A 21,081-nucleotide genomic window follows, 5' to 3' on the forward strand; every position below is an offset into this window, starting at 1 on the left:
GAAAAGCTTAAACTTTATCCTCATCAAAATTGGCTCAAAGAGGGAATAAGATATACACTCAATTTAGAAATCTATCTTCCCTTATAAGAAAGTGCAAAGGGATGGAGATAAGAAGGGGAGAAAGGACTGATAAAAGGGAAGGTTTATTAGGGAAGGTGGTGATCAGAAGTAAAACTCTCCTGAGGAGGGAAAGGGTGGGGTATAAGAGTGGTGGAAATAAAAAAAAGCATGGGGAAAATACATAATTATTATAAGTATAAATAGAATGGAATGAACACATCCATAAAATGGTTTTAAAAACAGAATTTGGGGAGTCTAGGTGGCGCAATGGATAGAGCACTGGCCTTGGAGTCAGGAGTACCTGAGTTCAAATCCGACCTCAGACACTTAATAATTACCTAGCCTTGTGGCCTTGGGCAAGCCACTTAATCCCATTGCCTTGCAAAAACTAAAACAAAACAAAACAAAACAAAACAAAAAATAACCCCCAGAATTTTATAATATATAGTTTACAAGAAACACATTTAAATCAGAGAGATATTCACAGGGTAAAGGTAAGGAGTTGGAAAAGACTATTATGCTTCAGTCAAATCAAAGAAAGCAGGTAGCAATCATGACATAAGACAAAGGAAATGCAAAATAGATATAATTAAAAGAGATAAAGAGAATATATCATGCTGAAAGATACCATAGACAATGAATTCATAGCAATACTAAACATTTATACAATAAATGCTATAATATCTAAATTTTTAAGGAAGTTGAAAGAGTAACAGGATGAAATAGATAATAAAACTAAATTAGTGTGGGATCTCAACTTTCCTCTTAGAATGAGACAAATCTAACCAAAAAAAAAAATAAGCAAGAAAAGAAGTTAAGGAGGTGTATAAAATTCTGGAAAAGTTATATATGATAAGACCTCTGAGAAATTGAAGAGGAATAGAAAGGAATATACTTTTTCTCAGAAGTACATGATACCTACACAAAAACTGACCACATATTAGACGTAAAAGTCTCAAAACCAAATACAGAAATGCAGAAATAGTAAAAGCATCTTTTCCAGATCATAATGCAATAAATATTTTACTCAATAATGTACAATGGCTAGAGAGAATAAAAATTAAATAGTCTAATTTTAAAGAACAAGAGGATCAAAGAATAAATTACAGAAATAATAATTTCATTAAAGAAAATGATAACAATGAGACCTATCAAAATTTATGGAATGTAGCCAAATGGATTCTTAAGGGAAGTTTTTTTATCTCTAATGCTTACATCAGTAAAAAAGTGAAAAAGCAGATTAATTGAGCATGCAAAAACAAAAAAAAAAACTAGAAAAAGAACAAATTAAGTATTTCCACCAAATTGGAAAACTAGAAAACTAGAAAAAGAACAAATTAAGTATTTCCACCAAATTGGAAATTCTGAACAATCAAAAGAGAGATTCATAAAATTGAAAAGAAAACAACTGAACTAATAAAACTAGAAGCCAAATTTATGGAAAAAATTCAATAAAATAGATGGACCATTCATCACTTTGTTTTAAAAAAAAGAAAGGATAAACTCACTACCAATAAAAGGAAATTAAGACAATATTAGGAACAATTTTGCTCAATTATGTACCAATAAATTTGATATTCTAAATGCAATCTAAATGATAATCTACAAAAATATATATTCCCCAGATTAACAGAAGAAGAAATATTAAAATAATCTATTTTATTTTAGATTTTTTGCAGGGCAAATGAGGTTAAGTGGCTTGCCCAAGGCCACACAGGTAGGTAATTATTAACTGTTTGAGGCTGGATTGGAACTCAGGTACCCAGACTCCAGGGCAGGTGCTCTATCCACTGTGCAACCTAGCCGCTCCTAAAAGAATCTATTCTTAAAAAAGAAATTCAACAAGCAATGAACTTCCTAAGAAAAAATTTCCAGGACTAGAAGGAAGTGAATTCTACCAAACATTTAAATAAGAATTATTCTCAATACTATATAAATTATTGGGGAAAATAGGTGGAGTCCTAGCAAATTCTTTTTATAACACAAATATGGTGCTGTTAACCAAACCAGAAAGAGCTAAAACAGAGAAAGAAACTGACAGATCAATTTTCCTAATGAATATTGTTGCAAAAATTTTAAATAAAATACTAGCAAAGAGATTACAATAATATATCACAAGGATCATATACTTTGGGATTTTTTGTTTTGCAAGGCAGCTAGGCAATTTTTAAGTGTCTGAGGCCATATTTAAACTCAGGTACTCCTGACTCCAAGGCCGTTGCTCTATGCACTGCCCCACCTAGCTGCCCCGGATCATATGCTTTGACTAGGTAGAATTTATACTAGAAATGAAAGAATGCTTCAAAATTAGGAAAACTAACAGCATAATTGACCATATAGCAACAAAACCAACAGAAAATATATGATTATCTTAACAGATGCAGAAAAAGTCTTTTGGCAAAAATACAGCATCCATTCCTATTAAAAAAAAAACACGTTATCGAGCATAGGAATAAGTGGACAAGACAATGAGCCTGGAGTCAGGAAGACACATCTTCCTGAGATCAAATCTGGCTTCAGACTCTTACTGTGACCATGGGCAAATTAACTTAACCCTGTTTACCTCAATTTCCTTATCTGAACAATGAACTGGAAAAGGAAATTCCACACCATTCCAGTATCTCTGCCAAGAAAACCCTATATGGGGTAATGAAGAGTTGAACACAGTTGGAAAAAACTGAACAATAATTCCATTCTGAACTCTCCTGTCTGTGTCACAAACTACTGTGCAAATTTTCAACATGATAATCATGAATTTAGGCATCAGAGTAGCTAAGCAGGCATCATTAGGAAAATTCCTCCCACTTCAAATGTCAGCATTTATACACCCTGCCTCCTCATCTCACTAGTGTACATTTGGTCATGGTGGATAATATTTGGCTGAGTCTGCATCCTAAGAAAAATAACTTGGACCTCATACATTAGTAGCTGAGCTTACCAAATCATAATTCTCATTTTTCAATACCATTCATCAATTATGCAAAGTTTTTGCTAAAATTGAGATAATAAATTTGTCTTTTCTAATGTCAGTCAGATCCCAGTTCTTGCTATTAAGAAGGTTTAATTTTTACAATTTTAACAAATGAATTAAAATTCACTGATATTCTTTTATTTGGACACAATAGAGGTTAAATTAAAAGTTTTTCACATTGAAGTTTTTTCCCCCTCTTTGTTCTAATTAGTATTCATGCTGTCTCAGATAAACATTTGCTGACTTGCCTTCTATGCTTCATCATTTGTGACCAGGAAGATGTAAAACAGGGAGGAACTGTGGTAGCACATTATGTGGGTGGGAAGGAAAATAAAAAGCATAGATCTTCTCCATCTGACTTTGTTAGTGGAGGGAGAAATTTTTTTCCTTCCTAGCTGAGGTCTGCAAGAAGAGAATCTTATGGATTTTAAGATTTTTATAAACTTCCCCAAGTGGGGTAAAAGAAACCATAAATCTGAGGTTTGCCCTTAGGCAAAGTGCAAGTAGACCATTTGCAAAAGTATTTTTTTCTGACTGGTTGGAACTGAGCCTCATTCCTGTTTTCCACCAGAAATGATCATAGCTATTCTTTGGTAACAAAGTCAAAGAACAGTGACTACAGAGGGGGGAAATTGGAGAATATTGTATATGGTAACAGCAATATTGTTTTAAAACTTTGAGCAAACAAGTCATTTTGACTATTCTAAATGCCCAAATTAAATCTAAAGAACATATGAAGATGATTTGCATCTATAAATAGAAGTATATATGGATTAATTATATAAATATATACGTATGTATGTATAAATGTGTGTATGCCTGTTTGTGTCTAATGGTAGCCATATCTAAAGTGAAAGTCAGAGGTGAGGTGAAGGTAGCGAGGGGAAAAAATACAAAAGAAGAAAAAAAGAAATGTAGGTGATATTTTTGTTGCATATTTGAAAGGAATGGCAAATTGTACATAATAGGCTTGCAGTTTCATGTGCAATCATCTTTTTTATACTATGTTTTGTAAATGCTTATTCCATTCCATAAATTGAAAATAAAATTTTTAAAAAAGAGAGCGAGAGAAGGGGGAGTGGTTGGACAAGCTTACATTCTGAGCCAGAGCAGTAGGAACCTCTCTCCTCTTGTAATAGCCCAGTAGATAGATTTCTCTACCTTATGCAAATAACTTTCTTAGACCTCCCTAAAGAGGATATACTTTTCTCCAACATGAGAAGTCATCATCGTCCTTGGGTGACTTCATAAATTAAGCTGCGGAAGCTTCCTCCAGACAATGGTTACTCTTGTACCAGTGGTTTCTTCTCAAGTGCTGGCGAAAGGAGAAAAATGCCCATCTATAGCCAGTGGAGCCTCTGATGGCACCTTAGGACCTCCTGAATGCACAAGATTATCTGGCCACTCCCATCTCAGAACATTCATTCACCTAGAAAGGAATGAATACAAAGGAAACAGGTGCCCTTGGACAAATGAAATCCAGATTGGGGAACTACAGCCTGGATGCCACTCATGGTAGTCTTTGTTTCACTTAACAACCTGGAAAGAAAAGAGATCAAGACAAGAGCAAGTCCCCTCTTTTGTAGGCATCCTCAGTTTGGCCCAGTACCCCCTAAGTCATCAGTTCTTCTAGGTCCAAAGTCATTTAGTTTCTTGTCATAACAAAGGACCAACCCCTAAACACACACATTTTCTAAATCCTTCATTAGGATTAAAAATAGACAAGGAATATCTATGCACACTCTCTATAAAAAAATAATAATAATGCTAATAGCTAGCATTTCTAGAGCATTTACTATGCATCATTTAATTAAATTTGGTTAAATTTAATTAAAATTTTCACAATGATTATCACTTTTAACCCTTACAATAATCCTGAGAGTTAGATACAATTATTATTATTCCTATTTTACAGATGAAGGATCTGAGGCAAATAGAAATTAAGTGACTTGACCAGGAAAACAGAGCTAGTAAATGTCCAAGGTCAGATTTGAACTCAGAACTTCCTGGCTCTTGGCTATAGTGCTCATCCATTTATCACCTAATTGCCTTTGTTATTGTTCATCCTTTGTTTTGAAAAAGACCAATGTGGGGCAGCTAGGTGGTGCATTGGATAGAGTACCTGCCCTGGAGTGAGAAGGACCTGAGTTCAAGAATGGCCTCAGACACATAATACCTTGGGCAAGTCACTTAACTTTCATTGCCTTGCAAAAACCAAAAAGAAAGAAAAAAGAAAAAGATCAATGGCATCACTGGGTGATGTCTTGACTTTTGAGTGAATTTGATTTAAGCCAGGTACAGTTGCATGGAATCAGCAATCCCACTCTCTTCCAGGGTCATCAAAGTCCAGTAGCAAGATAAAAGTCATCCTTGGCATCCTTGAAATCTGACTAAGCTCGAAGTCTCCACAGTGCCTGCTTAAACCCTCTTCATAGTTGTTGGGAAAAAAATTGTTCTAATTTTCCCATTCCGCCTGAGGTAGCTTTCATAGAGGTAGGGTGGACATCTCCCCATATTACTAATGGACTTTAGGCCTGCCAATTATCCTCAACTTACTTTAGCCCATCTATCTTCTGAGATGGTTTTACCAGGATGTGGTTGCTATTCATGCCATAGGTTCTTGGAGTCATAAATGAGAGTTGGGTGAAAGGTGGATACTAATGGTAGATGAGCAGCCCTGAAAAATGCTTGGCAAGTCCTCACACCAGATATATTAATCCTCTCTTAACACTCTATATGACTCTAGCTAGCTGAATCCATCAGGAAAGGCAATTCCAAGGAAACTTTAAACATTGGATCCTCTTTGGCCAGTTTCCTATGACATATAAATTTGGATTTCTGAAGAGTGAAATTTCTCTACTCTGGCATGAAAAGCATTGGGATAGGCCCCATATTTTGTTAGCCCATAAGTACCCATATTTTGGAAAAACACTGCAGATAATCAATGAGCTGAATCTTGAATGACTATAGAGAAAAGCATATAGAGAATGGTCTAGTTTTTTTTCAACAAATTCCTGACACTCTTTATTGCAAAACTCCAATCTTTTTAATGCCAGAATTCTCTGAATGATGTCATACAACTGTGATAGATAGAACACTGCTTTTTAAGAAAAATAAAAATTTCAGACACCAACTGGAACCTACTCATATATTCTGAAGAATCATTCCCATTGCCTTTCACCTCCAGTTTGGGACAATGAGGAATGGGAAACTTTTATTTCTTTCAGAGGAACAACCAATGAAGTTGAAGTGTGCTTGAATCATAAATTTTTCCATTATTTTCTAACAATTTGGAGCCATATTTTATCATGTCCTAATCTAAAATTTGAATTGTCTGGCCATTAGTTTTTGTTTTTGTTTTTTTGAATTTCTGAACCCTGTGATTTGACCAAAAAAGAAAGATGAACTACTACATAGCAAGAATGAGAGGATATTCAATGGATAATTTGTCTGATCCTACTCCATTCTGTAACAAGGGGATAGAAGATTTCTTTGTATATGAGTCTGAAAACTGAATCTAGACTATTAGACTGATGACTTGAGAAATGATAGTCAAATTTTATATTTTTCTTCCTCATTGGGTACTTAATGCTTTACCCTCCTAGAAACTTAGGGATCAGCTTTGGTAATGAGGAATATCTGTTAGAGTTCTCTACTAAAGAGGCTTGAAGATTATCAAATACCTTGTAGCTCTGACCATAAAAGATGCTGACTAACAATCTGGCGACATTATTCCCATGACCTACCAGGCAACTTTGGAAAAAAACCAAACTCTTTGAGTTCTAGGAGTATGGTTGTAGAGCTGAGTAGAACAATTCAACCACCTTACTGACAATCAGCCCATCTAGAGACAAATGAACAATTCTTCATTGTCAAAGATTATACCATGCTCATGATTAGACACTGACAGATAGGCTTGCTTTACTGTGATGTTGCCAATTGGTTGCTAGAAATTACATATACTAGAGCTTTGCTACGCATTACTGGAGGGACCCACATCCAAAAGGACAGTGACTCTAGTCCATCACGAAAAGTTCTTTTTTCCTATAAAATCAGGTCATGGAGTAAAAATAGTTCTAGAAAAGGGAGTTAGAAGGATGTCTTTGCACAGCATTACCCTCACTATAATAAATATATTGCGCAGGTCATGCTATCATTTATTTCATGTCATGATTTTTTTTATTAGAAAGGACAACAGTAAGAGAGATCTCTATAGTATGGGCAGGGCTAATACTTTTCCTTAAAATGTATTGAGACCATCCTCATTACTTAATTGATTCAGGGGACTAAAGACCCAGGCCATTGATATCACTTCCCAGTCCCCTGAGTATAAGCCAGAGGAAATTCAAGATGCCTCTTGATGCTTAACCACTGAATCATCATTTCAGAGTCAGGGGAAACTACACGCCTCTGAATCAATGTGATGACCTCCATTCATATCTTTGTTGAATACCTTTCCCCTGCTCTAACTAAGAAAGCCAGAATTTGTTAGTTATTAAATGGACTTTTTTATTCAGTCATGTTTAAAATCATATGACTTCATGATCCTCTTTGGGGTTTTCTTGGCAAAGACACTAGAGGGGTTTGCTATTTCCTTTTCTAGTTAATTTTACACATGAAGAAACTGAGATAAACAGGGTTATACAGCCAGTAAATGTTTGAGGTCAGATTTGAACTCAAGAAAATTAGTCTTCCTGATAGACTAGTATTCTATCCACTCCACCATTGTAGCTTTCAATATCAAAAATGGACTATGAATATATTCTTTCATTCCAACCTGGAAACTAAAGTACCAGAGAAGTGGCTTGATTAAGACCTGACTTGTAACAGTAGCACCTGATTTTTTGTGGTTTATTATTGCTAATTCAGTATGCCAAATTTCACATGCTGATTACATATATGTTAGGCCAATATTCTAATACTCTAATGGATCTATGATCTCACTGATGTGGGTATTCCCTCCAACAATACATCTCATATTCTACCTTTTCCTGTCTATCTTGCAATGATCTGATCCAAGTCCTCCCATGAATCCATCACAAAGAATTCCTTCAATGTATTAGGGTCTTTTCTCCCATTCTCTTGTCATGGTGTAGAGCTGGATTAAATAAATTGTCCACTGAATAATCCCTCACTTTTGTTATATAGGTAGTTTATTTTTCTTTGAGGTTATGCATATCTCTAGTGATAAACATTGCATGGGTTTGTTAACTATAAATTTCTTAGGCTAAAAATGAAATAGTCAAAAGTTAGTTTTATCCATGAAGTTTTATTTTCTAGGATTTTATTGAATCTATGGGTGAATGGTATCATTAAAGATACCAACCAAGAACTTAATGATGAAACAATATTTATAGAACTCTTACAAAGACTCATAAAATTTTAGTGGTCAAACAGTCAGATTATACATTATTATATAAAGGATCTTTAATAACTTTATGATTCTCTAACCCATCTATAAGGTCTGTTCTACGTCAGAACTGACAAAGGTCCAATTAACAACTGGCCTATTGTCTCTTCTTATGATTTTATATTTTATATTATTATCAGATATAGTAAAGACATAAAAAATTTCCACAATGTCATAAAGTATAAGAATTTGTTCAGATAGCCAGACCAGTTTTCTACCTTCTCAGGATGGTTTTTACTCTGATTGTATGAAAGGCCAAACTTACAGATACAATTAGAGGGGAACTAAGTTGTTTCACACAGACAGAATCTACCTTCAGATTTATAACTGGAGAGACACAGACCTTGGGGAGGTAAAGGTTAACATTAAGACCCCAATTAGAGGCTGATAAAAACATTTTTTGATCAGGAAATATAGAATTAAAGAGTATCAGATTTAGCTTCTTCTGGATGCTTCTTCCTCACTTGTGAATGTATTACTACTGCTTCACATCCACCATATACCCTTACAACATTGCACTTTGGGTGATTCTTTTTTAGAAATCACATTACACCATAACTTCCAGCTAAAATAAGATCAAAAGAATATTGATGGGGGAAAATGGGCCATTCTTCCAGAGAAAACATTGGGATCATTAAAAGGACTGTTCAAAACTTTTTTTTACTTGATTCTGGGTCATGCCCAATGTCAATTTCAAAATTCACCCCAGACCTAATATATACTGATAAACTATCCATATAGATTGACTGTTTTGGGGTTTGGGTTTTTTTTTTTTGTCCAAACCTATTTCATCAGTGTTAAGTATCTCCTGGATAAGAAATTCCATCCATTAATACAGATCAACAATTGTTCTAGAACTTATAGAGAGCTGCCTAGGGCTGATGCAGAATTAAGTATCTCATACAGATTCAAAAAGACAGAATGTCTTTAATCCAGACTTAAATCCAGAATTTCTTGCCTCTGAGCCTGGTTCTCTATACACTATGTCATGCTGTCTGTCTTTTCCATTAATAATCAATACATAGCATGAAACAGCAATCTAATAGAATCCATTTGATTGAATTGAAGCCTTAGAAATGTTATTTCCAATTATTTTTTTAAAATTCATTAGATAAGACTGGAAGCCTTCAAAATTTTGTTAAAATACTTTCAGTGAAGTGTATCTTAAAGCAATCCATAAAGCACATATCTTGTCCCTAGATTCATTTTTTGACTCTAGAAATAAAAATAATCAGAATTATAGCAAATTACTGAGAACTATATATTTTATCAGAAGTGATAATTTCTACATTTTTTAATTACTTGTATCACTCATAGCCCTGGGCATTCTAAGGAGCCTGTGTTCTAACAGAATGGCTTCAATATTGGAATCCTGAAACAAAGGAAGTAATTTTTTTCTTTGATTTATTCCCTCCTCTTTAACCCCCCCCCCTCTATGGTAGAGAGGATTATATCCAAAATAAAGCTTAGTTATAGCACATGTCTAGATTTACTTAAAAATGAGTAATAGCAGGCATTCAACATACTAACAGCATTTCAGTGTGGGAGTGGCTTTATTTTACCTGCATAGGAAATTATTCAAGTGGAAAATATTCATAGAAGACCATGATCAGATAGAGAAACACTGCCCATTAGACTTCCCCCATAAGGTGAGTATACTTTCCCATGTGCCTGTGTCGCCTGAGGATCTTTCAACAATAGCGGTTTTAGAAAGTTTGAGATCTCTTCACAGAATCACAGTATTTCACAGTTAAAGGGGATTTCAGCAGTCATCTTGTCTGACTGTGAATGAAAATCATCTCTTCTAAGACATACCTAAGAAGTGGTGAGCCAAACTCAGTTCAATGACTTCCAGAGAGGAGGAACTACCTCATCACCACTTTTTGACAATGCTGACTGATGACATCTCTACTACATTTTTTTTTTCATGCAACTTCCTCTCTTGGTCTTCCTTCTGCCTTTTCAGTTTAAACAGAAAAAGTTAAATCCCTTCTCCACATACCAGCCTATGAAGATAGGAGTTCTACTCCTTGAGTCTTCTCTTAGAATTAAGCATCTCAGATTACTTCAACCAGTCTCCATATGACGCAGATTCGAGACCCTTTACCATTCTGATTGTCTTCTTTGGACACTCTCCTGTTTATCAATGTCCTTTTTAAATTATGACACCCAGAATAGAATATGGTATTGCAGATAAAGTCTAAAGAGAACAGAATACAATAGGATCATTACCTCTCTATTCCTAGAAGCTATACTTTTCTTAACACAGCTCAAAATTATATGTTTTGGTGGCCACATCACCCTACTGATTCAGACTGAGGTTACATTCCATTTAAACCCCTAGATCTTTTTTCAGGATCCTAACCATGTCTCCTCTATCCTATATTCATAAAGATGGCTTTTTTGGTAGCTTAATGTAAATCATTCCATTTTTCCCTATTTCATTTCATTTTATTAGATTCTCTTTGGGGATCCTAACTCTTATCACTCAGTATGTTAATTGTCTCTTTTACTTGTATATCACTTGCAAACTTGAGGACTGTAGTTGGTTTTGGTTGGTACCCTGATGCAAATAGCACTAAGATTTGAATCCTGGACAAAGTTTTAGAATGAAGAAGTACCCCGAAGCCTGGAAGAAGGAAAATAAAGGTAAAGGGGAGAGAGGGAAGACTGCCCACCCCCACAAAAAAAACCCCAGCCCTGACAGCTCTCACATTCCAGATTTGATTTAGGAAGAATATCCTCAGAATCTTGCTATTTAATCATTTCAGTCATGCCTGGGGTTTTCTTGGCAGAGTTCCTGGAGTTGGTTTGCCATTTCCTTCTCCCACTTCATTTTACAGATGAGACAGGGTTAAGTGCCTTGCCCAGGGTCACAAAGCTGCTAAGTTATCTGAGGACACATTTAAACTCAGCTCTTCCTGACTTCAGACCCACTTCTTTTTCCCTTTCCTGTCTTTTCTCTCTCTTCTCCCTTTCCCTTCCCAGAGAGATGTGTCCTGTGATTCAATAGCATCAGCTGGCAGAAGATCAGGGACTCCCTAGGTTTAAGGAGCAAAAATGCCTTCTTGCTGTGATTACTTTATATCCTTCCCAATAGGTGCTCCATCAGTGCAAGAGTTTGGTCAAAATACCTCTAAGCCTCAGGGCCGTATGTCCCTGACCTCTGGACATTTCTTCTCCCTTAGTAGAGTGGGTTTTGATCATAGCCTGCAGCAAACAACCACAAGACCTGACTGCTGACTGTGAATGTAGGAGGAAATATTCCACTGGCAAATGATATATAATAAGATTTTGACTGGACAGGAGAAGGAAAACAAAGCTGAGTTGGAGGAGGTTGGGAAAGTTCAGAGACACAGAATTATAAATTAGGGGAAGGGGATAATCTAGAGACATCTTGCTCAAAACAATGTAGTTTTTTTGCAAGGCAATGGGGTTAAATGACTTGCCCAAGGTCATGTAGCTAGGTAATTATTAAGTGTCTGAGATCAGATTTGAACTCAGGGTTGATGCACTAGCCCCTGCACCAACTAGCTGCTCAATGTAGACATTTTTTGACAATTTCCCAAGCTACTACTAGAGCTGACTTGTGATCCAAATTTGGAACACTTACATAGAGAAGAGGTCTTTGTCTGAACTGGTGTGACCCTTACCTTGTATAAATTGCTGCTCTTTGGAAGAGCCTGTTTGTGGGGAGAACTGAGAGAGAGAGAGAGAGAGAGAGAGAGAGAGAGAGACAGACAGACAGACAGACAGACAGACAGACAGACAGACAGACAATGATAGAAAGAAACAGAAATAAAGGAAGGAAAGAAGGAAGGAAGGAATGAAGAGAGGAAGGAAGCAAAGAAGGTAAAAACAAAGTAAGGAAGGGGAAAAAGACATAGAAGGAGATAGAGACAGGGAGTAAGATAAACACACACACACACACACACACACACACAAACAGACATACAGCCAGAGACAGAGAAAAAAATTCAGGTCATCCATCCAGTTCTGAATCCATCTAATTATATTATTTTCCAATTCATCTAGCCAAAGGTCAGGGACTCTCTGAGCCAGAAGAGCAAAAATACTTTTTTCCTGTGATTCCTTTTTATCCCTATAAAGCTAGGTGCTTTAGAGTTGGTTAGGTGTCAAACAACCATGAACAGTCAATTATAAGTCAATTATTTTCTACACAAGTATGGTAGAAGATACTTTATCAAATGCTTTACAGAAGTCTATGTGAATCCCACAGCACTCCTTTGTTAGTAACTTTGACCCTGTAAATAAATAGATAAATAAATGAACAGTACATAAATCAATGAATAAGGTGGAGTTGACATGATTTTTTTTTAATAAATATTTATTTTTCCAACTACATATAATGGTAGTTTTTACCAATCTTTTTTCTTAAGGTTTTTTCCAAGGTTTCAAGGTTTTACAATTTTTTTTCCTTCTTTCTCTTGCCCCTCCCCTCGCTCCCAATAGTACCAGTCTAATATAGGTTTTATATCTGTAACTATGCTAAACATAGATTAAAATTGAGTGTGTTGTGAGAGAAGAATCAGATCCAAATGGAAGAAAGAATTAGAGATGACAAAATTGCTTAATAAATAATACATAAAACAAGTTTTAAAAATTAAAGATAATAAGCTTTGATCTTCATTTAAACCCCACAGTTCCTTCTCTGGATATGGATGGCATTTTTCCATCACAAGTCTTTTAAAATTGTCTTTGATTATTGTACTGCTGAAATGAACAAGTTAATTATGGTTGATCTTCACCCCATGTTGTTATTAGTGTGTACAATGTTCTTCTGATTCTGCTCAATTCACTCAGCATCAGTTCATACAAGTCTTTACAGACTTTTCTGAAATCTCATCCCTCACGATCTCTTATAGTACAATAGTGTTCCATCACATACATATACCACAATTTGTTCAACTATTCCCTGATTGTTGGGCATGCCCTCAATTTCCAATTCTTTGCTACTATGAAAAGAGCTGCTATGAATCTTTTTTTGTACCTTTGAGATTTTTACTCCTTTTCAGGAGCTCTGAAGGATACAGACCTAGTAGTGGCATTCCTGGATTAAATAGTATACCCATTTTTATTGCCCTTTGGGTATAATTCCAAATTACTCTCCAGAAAGGTTGGATCAATTCACAACTCCACCAGCAATGCATTAGTGTCCCAGTTTTCCTGCATCTCCTCCAAGATTGATCATTATCCTTTCTAGTCATATTGGTCAATCTGAGAGGTATAAAGTGGCACCCCAGAGATGCTTTAATTTGTATTTCTCTAATCAATCATGATTTAGAACAGTTTTTCATATTACTGTAGATAACTTTGATTTCTTTTGTCTGAGAATTGCCTTTCTATACCCTTTGACCATTTATCAATTGGGGAATGACTTTTTTTTTATAAATTTGACTCAGTTCTCTATATATTTTAGAAAGTCCTTTGTCAGAAATAATAGTTGTAAAAATTAATTCCCAATTTACTACATTCCACTTAATCTTGGTTACAGCGATTTTGTTCTATAAAACTTTTTTAATTTAATGCAATCAAAATATTTTTTATATTTTTTTATAATTTCTCTTTCTCTTCTTTAATCATAAACTGTTCTCCCCCTTTCCAAAGATCTGATAGGTAAACTATTCCTTGTTATCCTAATTGACTTATATTATCTTTTATGTTGAAATCCTGCAACCATTTTGACATTATCTTGGATAGGGTGTGAGATGTTGGTTTATTCCTAGTTTCTGCCATATTATCTTCCAGTTTTATTGAAGAGCAAGTTCTTATCCCAGAAGCTAAAATCTTTGAGTTTTTCAAACCATAAATACTATAGTGATTTACTGCTGTCTCTTTTACATCCACTATTCTAGTAATCTACTACTCTGTTTCCTAGCCAGTACCAGACAGTTTGATGACTGATGCTTTATAATATAATTTTAGATCTGGTAGGACTAACCACGTTCCTGTGCATTTTTTCCCCTCAGTTCCCTTGATAATCTTGACCTTTTGTTTCTCCATATGAATTTAGTTATTATTTTTTTTCTATCTCACTAAAATAATTTTTTGGAAGTTTGATTGGTATGGCACTAAATAATTTAAGTCAAATTGTCATTTTTATTACATTAGCTTGGCCTACCCTGAACAATTGATATTGCCCAGTTATTTAGATTTGATTTTGTGTGAAAAGTATTTTATATTGTCTTAAAAGTTTTATTTCATTTGTTTATTTAGTGATAGTTTTATTTATTTATTTAGCCAAAGCAATGGGGTTAAGTGACTTGCCTAAGGTCACATAGCTATGTTAAGTTTTAAGGTTTTGAGGCTAGATTTGAACCCAGGTGCTCCTGACTCCAGAGCCAGTATGCTATCCACTGTGCCCCCTAGCTGTTCCTGAAGTTATTTTAAATGGGATTTCTCTTTCTATAGCTTGTTGCTGTGTTTTGTTAGTAATATATAGAAATATTGAGGATTTTTGTGGGTTTATTTTATATTCTGCAATTTTGCAAGTTAATTATTTCCAGTAGTCTTTTAAATGATTTTCTAGGATTCTCTAGGTATACCATCATATCATCTGCAAAGAGTGAGAGTTTTGTTTCTTCATTAATAATTCTAATTCCTTCAATTTCTTTTCCTTCACTTATTGCTAAAGCTAACATTTCTAATACAATATTGAATAATAGTAATGAAAATAGACATCTTATTTTATCTCTGATCTTATTGGAAATGTTTTTTAGCTTTCCCTAATTACATATAATACTTGTTGATGGATTCAGATAGATACTGCTTATTATTTTAAGGAACAATTCATTTATTCCTATGCTCTCTAGTGTTTTTCAGTTTCATTTTTTTTGCAAGGCAAATTAATCAAAGGTTTATCTATTTTATTGGGTTTTCATAAAGCCAATTCTTGCTTTTATTAGTTTAACAGTTTTCTTTTGATTTTTATTAACTTCATTCTTAATTTTCAGAATTTCTAATTTGCTATTTAATTGGGGATTTTTAATTTGTTCTTTCTCTCACTTTTTAGTTGCATGTTCACTTCATTGATCTCCTCTTTCTCTATTTTATTAATGTAAGCATTTAGAGATATAGTATATTCCCCTAATAACTGCTTTGGCTGTATCCCATAAGTTTTGGTATGTTGTCTCATTATTGTCATTGTCTTGGAGGAAATCATTCTTTCTATGATTTATTATTTCATCCACTCATTCTTTAAAAATAAGTTATTTAATTTCTAATTAGTTTGGGTCTATCTCTCCATGGCCCTTAATTGCATGTGATTTTTATTATATCATGGTCTAAAAAAGGATGCATTCAATATTTCTGCCTTTCTGCTTTTGATTATGAGGTTTTTATGCCCTTATTTATGATCAATTTTTGTGTAGGGACATGAACTGATAAGACATGTGTAACTTCTTGAGGAAGGTATGGTTGTTCTTTGCAATTTCTACTTCCCTTTCTACATATTTTTTTTTTTTTTTAGATTTTTCAAGGCAATGGGGTTAAGTGGCTTGCCCAAGACCACACGACTGGATAATTATTAAATGTCTGAGGCCGCATTTGAACTCAGGTACTCCTGACTCCAAGGCCAGTGCTCTATCCACTGCACCACCTAGCCACCCCCTACATATTCTTTTTAATGATTCGTTCTAAAATTTTTCCCAGGAGTCAAAGTCAAGCTTATTTTATGATAGTTTATAGACTCCTGTTTTCCGTTTTATGAAAATTGGGACATTTTTTACTTCTCCAATCTTTTAGTAATGCTCCCAGTTTCCATGATCTTTTAAATATCACTGATACTTGCTCAACAAAAACATCTGCCATTTCTTTCAGAATCTGAGGGAGTAATTCATCTGGGCAAGGTGACTGGAACTGATCATGAGCAACTAAGTACTCTCCAATTGATGTTGGATTTTTGACTCCCTTTTAGTTACTTTTTGTCATTTCTAATGCAAAGGCCATTCTGCTTGGCAGAGAAACAGAAATAAACTAATTATCTTGTCTCTGTTTTCAGTTACTGTCACCCTATCCATTCCAAAGGTCCTCTACCTTGTTTTAATTCTTTTTCTTTCAATTGAATGCCCTTTTGTTTTTGCTTGCTACCCAAGCCTCATTTCATTCAGCACTTCTGACACTAATTTTATATATAGGAGTATTTGATGTATCTTCTGTTACCTATCCTTGTTTCCATTTTCTGTGATTTTCTATATTAGTCTCTTCAGAGAAATCACATTTTCTTACTGATTTCATATTTTTTTCCTGCTTCTACCATGGTTTTAGTTCTTCTTCATCCTTTGGTTGGAAATTATCTTCTTTCTTCAAGAAGCATTAGTGCTTACTCTAAGAGGCCAAATCCTGAATTCTTCAATATGGAGACAAATTGACAAGAGCTGGTACTGTTACCCTGGAAAATTCTCTTCTTTGGCTAAAAAGGCTAGATTTCAGATTGGAAAATTCAGTTCAAAATTCCCTCTTCTTTGCAGAGGAGACTGATTCAGTAATCCTGCCCTTGAACTCTATGGCCTCATGTGTACTGCAGAAATAAGGTCCTCATTGATCTGTCATATGTGTTGGAGGAGGGAAAAGCAAAAAATCCTTTCCCTTTAGCCCAAAAGGAAGGTCATTTTGCACATTCTGATGTGGAAGCTTAAGGAAGTGGGAGTGAAAGTCAATGAACTCATTGACTCTTTTGATAACATCTTGTCTCTCACTGAATCCAGATCTATCTCTCTGATCCATATCTGGTCACTGGACCAAGATAGCTCCTTGGAGAAAGTGAGGCTGGTGACTTTTCATAGTCCTCTCTAACTGAAATCCAATTCACTTACTTGTCACAGCATCATATCCCTTTTTTCATGGTCCTCAAAAATCAAGGACAAACAAGTACAACCACTTAGTCTCCAATTACCTTGGAGGCCATCCCTAAAAACAGAGGAGTTTCTTTTGTCCTCTCCACAAGGTGATAAGGACTTATGCCTACTTCCATTGGAGGTGCCCTTTGAATAAAGGATCACATCCTTTAAATCCCAACAAACTGATTGGGATTCCTTGTCAAATTAATTAGGGGCTGACTTGATCACTCTTCTTTTCAGCAGCCACAAAAATCACCCAACTGCAGCATGATCCGATCAGGGCTCTGAAGCTCAACAGCACCTTTTGGTGAGGAGGTACATCCAGAACCTTATCTGCCAATAACAACAGGGCTGTGTCTTTGAAATACTTTGCTTCATCAGAATGGGCCTTTGTAACTTCACAGGGTACCAAAAGCTGAACTTTGTCGCCTTTGTCGCTTCACTACTAAGATTACATTCGATTATAATCCAATCAGCAAACTATTGATTATACCAGTGAGTGAATAAAGTACCCTCTTAGCAAGCAGTTCTTCAAACTTGCTTGGCCCCGGCAATACTTGAAAAAAATAAAAAACCCACCCAATCCCAATTACTGGTACAATTAAAAAATGTACTGGTGCATCAAATGTGATCTATGATGTGTATATAACATATATATATATATATATATGTATACATACATATATATATATATATATATATATATATATATATATATATATATCCACACACACACATACATGACTTTCCTTCGCAGATGTCTGGACCCGGCCCGATGCTGGAGGTAATTCCAGCTCAAGGGCATTCATTAAGCACCTGCGATGAGCTTGCGTGTAGCCTGGAGTTCAAGGGCAGCGGCACCAACTCCACCAGCCCCTGCTGGACGCAAGGCGGGAATCTGGAGACCAACGACGCTGCCGGCCTTCCCTGCCAGGGGAAGGCGGGAAATCCAAAACACCGCCTGTCTCTAGTGCGTGCCCTGAGAAACGGAGAACCCAGTTAAGTCCACAAGCACTTGCTCGTTGCCTGCACGTGGCCGCCTCTGCTTTGAAACAGACGCCGCTACCTTTGCCCATACCGGGTAGAGATAGGGACAGCCTCGGGAGCGCAGTACGCACGCGCGGCAGCCGCCCCGTCAAGGCCCCGCCTCCCGGCTCCGAGTCCTCCGGGCCGGGAGGGGGCGCTGGCGGCGGGCCCCGGGCGCCCTCCCCGCCCGCTCTCTCCCCTCCCCCGTTCGGCGGCTTTCCGTTTGCGCTCCGCCCCGCCCCCGTTGCCCCTGGCGGCTCTTTGTTGACTTCCGGGGGCTGGGGCGCGCGCTCCGCGGCCCGTACCCGGAGCGGCGCCATGGGGACGGCGGGGGCCGAGGAGAGCGGGACGCAGCCCTAGACCGTGGCCAGGCCCCCCGACATGGAGGAGCCCGAGGAGCTGGTGCCGGGTGAGCGTGGCCGGGGGCTCCCCGGGGATGGATGCGGGCAGCGGGGGTCGGGCGTCGGGGGCGGGGCGGAGGCCGGAGACTGGGGGGGGGAGGCCCGAAGACCGCCGAGGCGGGACAGGCCCGGGCCCCGGCCGCCCGGAGGTTACCCGCGGGAGGGCGCGGCAGCAGCTGCTCGGCCGCCCCGGGCCCGCCGTACCTGCCCCGGCTGCCTCCCAGGCGGCCTCGAGCAACGGGGCCCCCGTGTGAGCCCCCGCGTGGCCCGGCCTCGAGTAGTGAGGGAACGCTGGCGGCGCCGAGTGGGGGCGGCCGCGCCCCGCCAGCACCTGTGGGCCCCGCGCGGGGGGCGGGGATGCCCGGGGCCGAGCCAGGCACGGCGGGCACGGGCCGCCTCGCCCGGAGCCGGGGCCGCCATGCAGGCCGCTCCCCGTGAGCGCCCTCCCGAAGCCCCCAGCCTGTGGGGCTGTCCCAAGTAGGGTGGTGCCGTGCCAATACACACGTATGTGTGCACATATATGTATGTATATATACACATATATATATGATATATATGTATATATCATTATGTATCCCATGTGATGCATCAGTGATTCTTTAATTGTACCACTATTTGGGATTGGGTGTTTTTTTTTTTATATTTTTCCTTCTCTATTGGTCCGAGTATTGCCAGGGCCAGGCAGGTTTTAAGAACTGCTTGCTAAGAGGGTACTTTATTCACTCACTGGTATAAATCGATAGTTTGCTAATTGGATTATATCTGATGAAATTTTGGTAGTGACGAGAAGGCTACGGGGAGTAACTTGGGTTGATGGAAAGAAGGCCTGAGTCGAAGCCACAACTTTGGCATCAAGTTCCAGGGACAGGTTGAGGGGATGAGCCACGGGGATGAGGGCAGCTAAGAGACTATGATGTTCAAATGTTGGTACAACTGACGTTTTGTCATTGAATTATATTACATGGGATTTTAGGGAGGGGGAGTGGTAATGGTAGTAAAAGAGGGCTAGGCAGTAAGTTGGGTTGAAAAAATTATATTACATGAAGTTTTAGGGAGGAGGAGTGGTAATGGTAGGAAAGAGAGGGCTAGGCAGTAAGTTGGGTTGAAAGAAAGGTTGAGTTGAACCCACAACTTGAGGATCAGGTTCTGGGACAATTACTAGATTGAGGATATGAGATTAATACTCAGAAATGAGTGAAACTGATCTGGTAAGAGCCAGGACTAGCAGAACCCTGGGGTCTCCTGCTGGAGAATTTTGTTTCTTTTAGAAGGTTTCTCAGAGATCTTTTCCAATCTCCTCAATTTACTTATCTGTAAAGTCCAGAAGGGTAAGTAATATGATCAAAGGTCAAAACTCTGGATTTCTCTCTTTAATCTTCTCTGAACTCTCTGAGCAACTTCAGACACCCCCTATGTCTTGAGCTTCCCATCTGTAAAAGGAACCTCATGGTTCTCACTGATCTCCAGACAGTTGTAAATAAAATAAGGAAATTATTGAAAAATGGAATATTGCTTGTCACAGTAGGCACATCTGGCCAGAAGGCCAGGTCTGGAGTCAGGAAGACTTGTCTTTCTGAGTTCAAATCTGGCCCCAAATATTTATTAGCAGTGTGAATCTGAGTAAGTCACTTAACCCTGTTTGCCTCAGTTTCCTCATCAGTAAAAAATAAGTCAAAGAAGGAAATGGCAAACTACTCCAGTATCTTTGCCAAGAAAACTCCAGATGGGGACATGAAGAGTCAGACATGACTGAGACAACTGAACAATAGAGAGTAATAAAAATTGAAACAGGAAATCTTTGTTTGAAATTCCTTTTTCTATTGAAAATTTCTTAGCTTCATAGAACAGCTTGTATTCTGTATTGATTTTTGCTCATTATCCTGAAGTGGATAAATCTTTGACTAATCTCCTTTTCCACCTATTTTTATTCCTTATCTCCTATGTGTTTGTGTCTTTCCTCTCCTTAGCCTTATGATTGTAAGATTCTAGTCTTTTTATTCTGTTTAATTTTTAATTTAAATAATAATTCACAATTTCACATGTACTTAACAAATTACCTGAAGTTTTAAAAATATTTAGGATAATATAAGTTTAGATAGTAAAGAGAAAAATCATAAATATGTAAACCATCTATTTTATCATTTAATTTATTAAGTGCTTAGTTGAAGGAAAAATCAGGCCCTTTCCCTTAAGAAGCTCCACATTCTAATTGGGGTTGGGGAGACAACATGTGGAAAAACTAGATAAGGATAGCATAGAATAAATGGAACATGGTGTCAGAAAGGAAGCCATTAGGAGTCAGGGAGACTGGGAAAGTTCTCCTTAAAGGTAGGATTTGAATTATCAAGCAGTCAA

The 21,081-nt window shown here is 37.3% G+C and overlaps 1 protein-coding gene and 1 long non-coding RNA gene across 9 annotated transcripts in view; one reads left to right on the forward strand and one right to left on the reverse strand.

The window, feature by feature from the left end:
• Window positions 1–9,975: 9,975 nt before the first annotated feature.
• Window positions 9,976–18,526, reverse strand: LOC141506961 (uncharacterized). Of its 2 annotated transcripts, XR_012474041.1 has the most exons (3): window positions 18,378–18,526; window positions 18,040–18,278; window positions 9,976–10,641 (listed from the first exon to the last, which is right to left on the reverse strand). It is a non-coding gene; the product is annotated as an uncharacterized LOC141506961 (long non-coding RNA). The 2 variants fall into 2 exon arrangements; XR_012474040.1 differs by having other exon boundaries at window positions 18,040–18,526.
• A 25-nt stretch (window positions 18,527–18,551) lies between these two features.
• RPGR (retinitis pigmentosa GTPase regulator) overlaps window positions 18,552–21,081 on the forward strand; it is a 76,992-nt gene continuing 74,462 nt past the window's right edge. For 3 of the 7 annotated variants that reach the window (XM_074214191.1, XM_074214189.1, XM_074214192.1), the window contains exon 1: window positions 18,558–18,734. In XM_074214191.1, coding sequence (XP_074070292.1) covers window positions 18,707–18,734 — 28 coding nt within the window. In that variant the 5' untranslated portion in view covers window positions 18,558–18,706. Of the gene's footprint in view, window positions 18,735–21,081 lie in introns of all 7 variants that reach the window. The other 4 variants (XM_074214187.1, XM_074214188.1, XM_074214186.1 and 1 more) reach the window with 3 other exon arrangements.

This window comes from Macrotis lagotis, chromosome 1 (assembly GCF_037893015.1).
Source record: "Macrotis lagotis isolate mMagLag1 chromosome 1, bilby.v1.9.chrom.fasta, whole genome shotgun sequence".
Taxonomy (NCBI): Eukaryota; Metazoa; Chordata; class Mammalia; order Peramelemorphia; family Peramelidae; genus Macrotis; species Macrotis lagotis.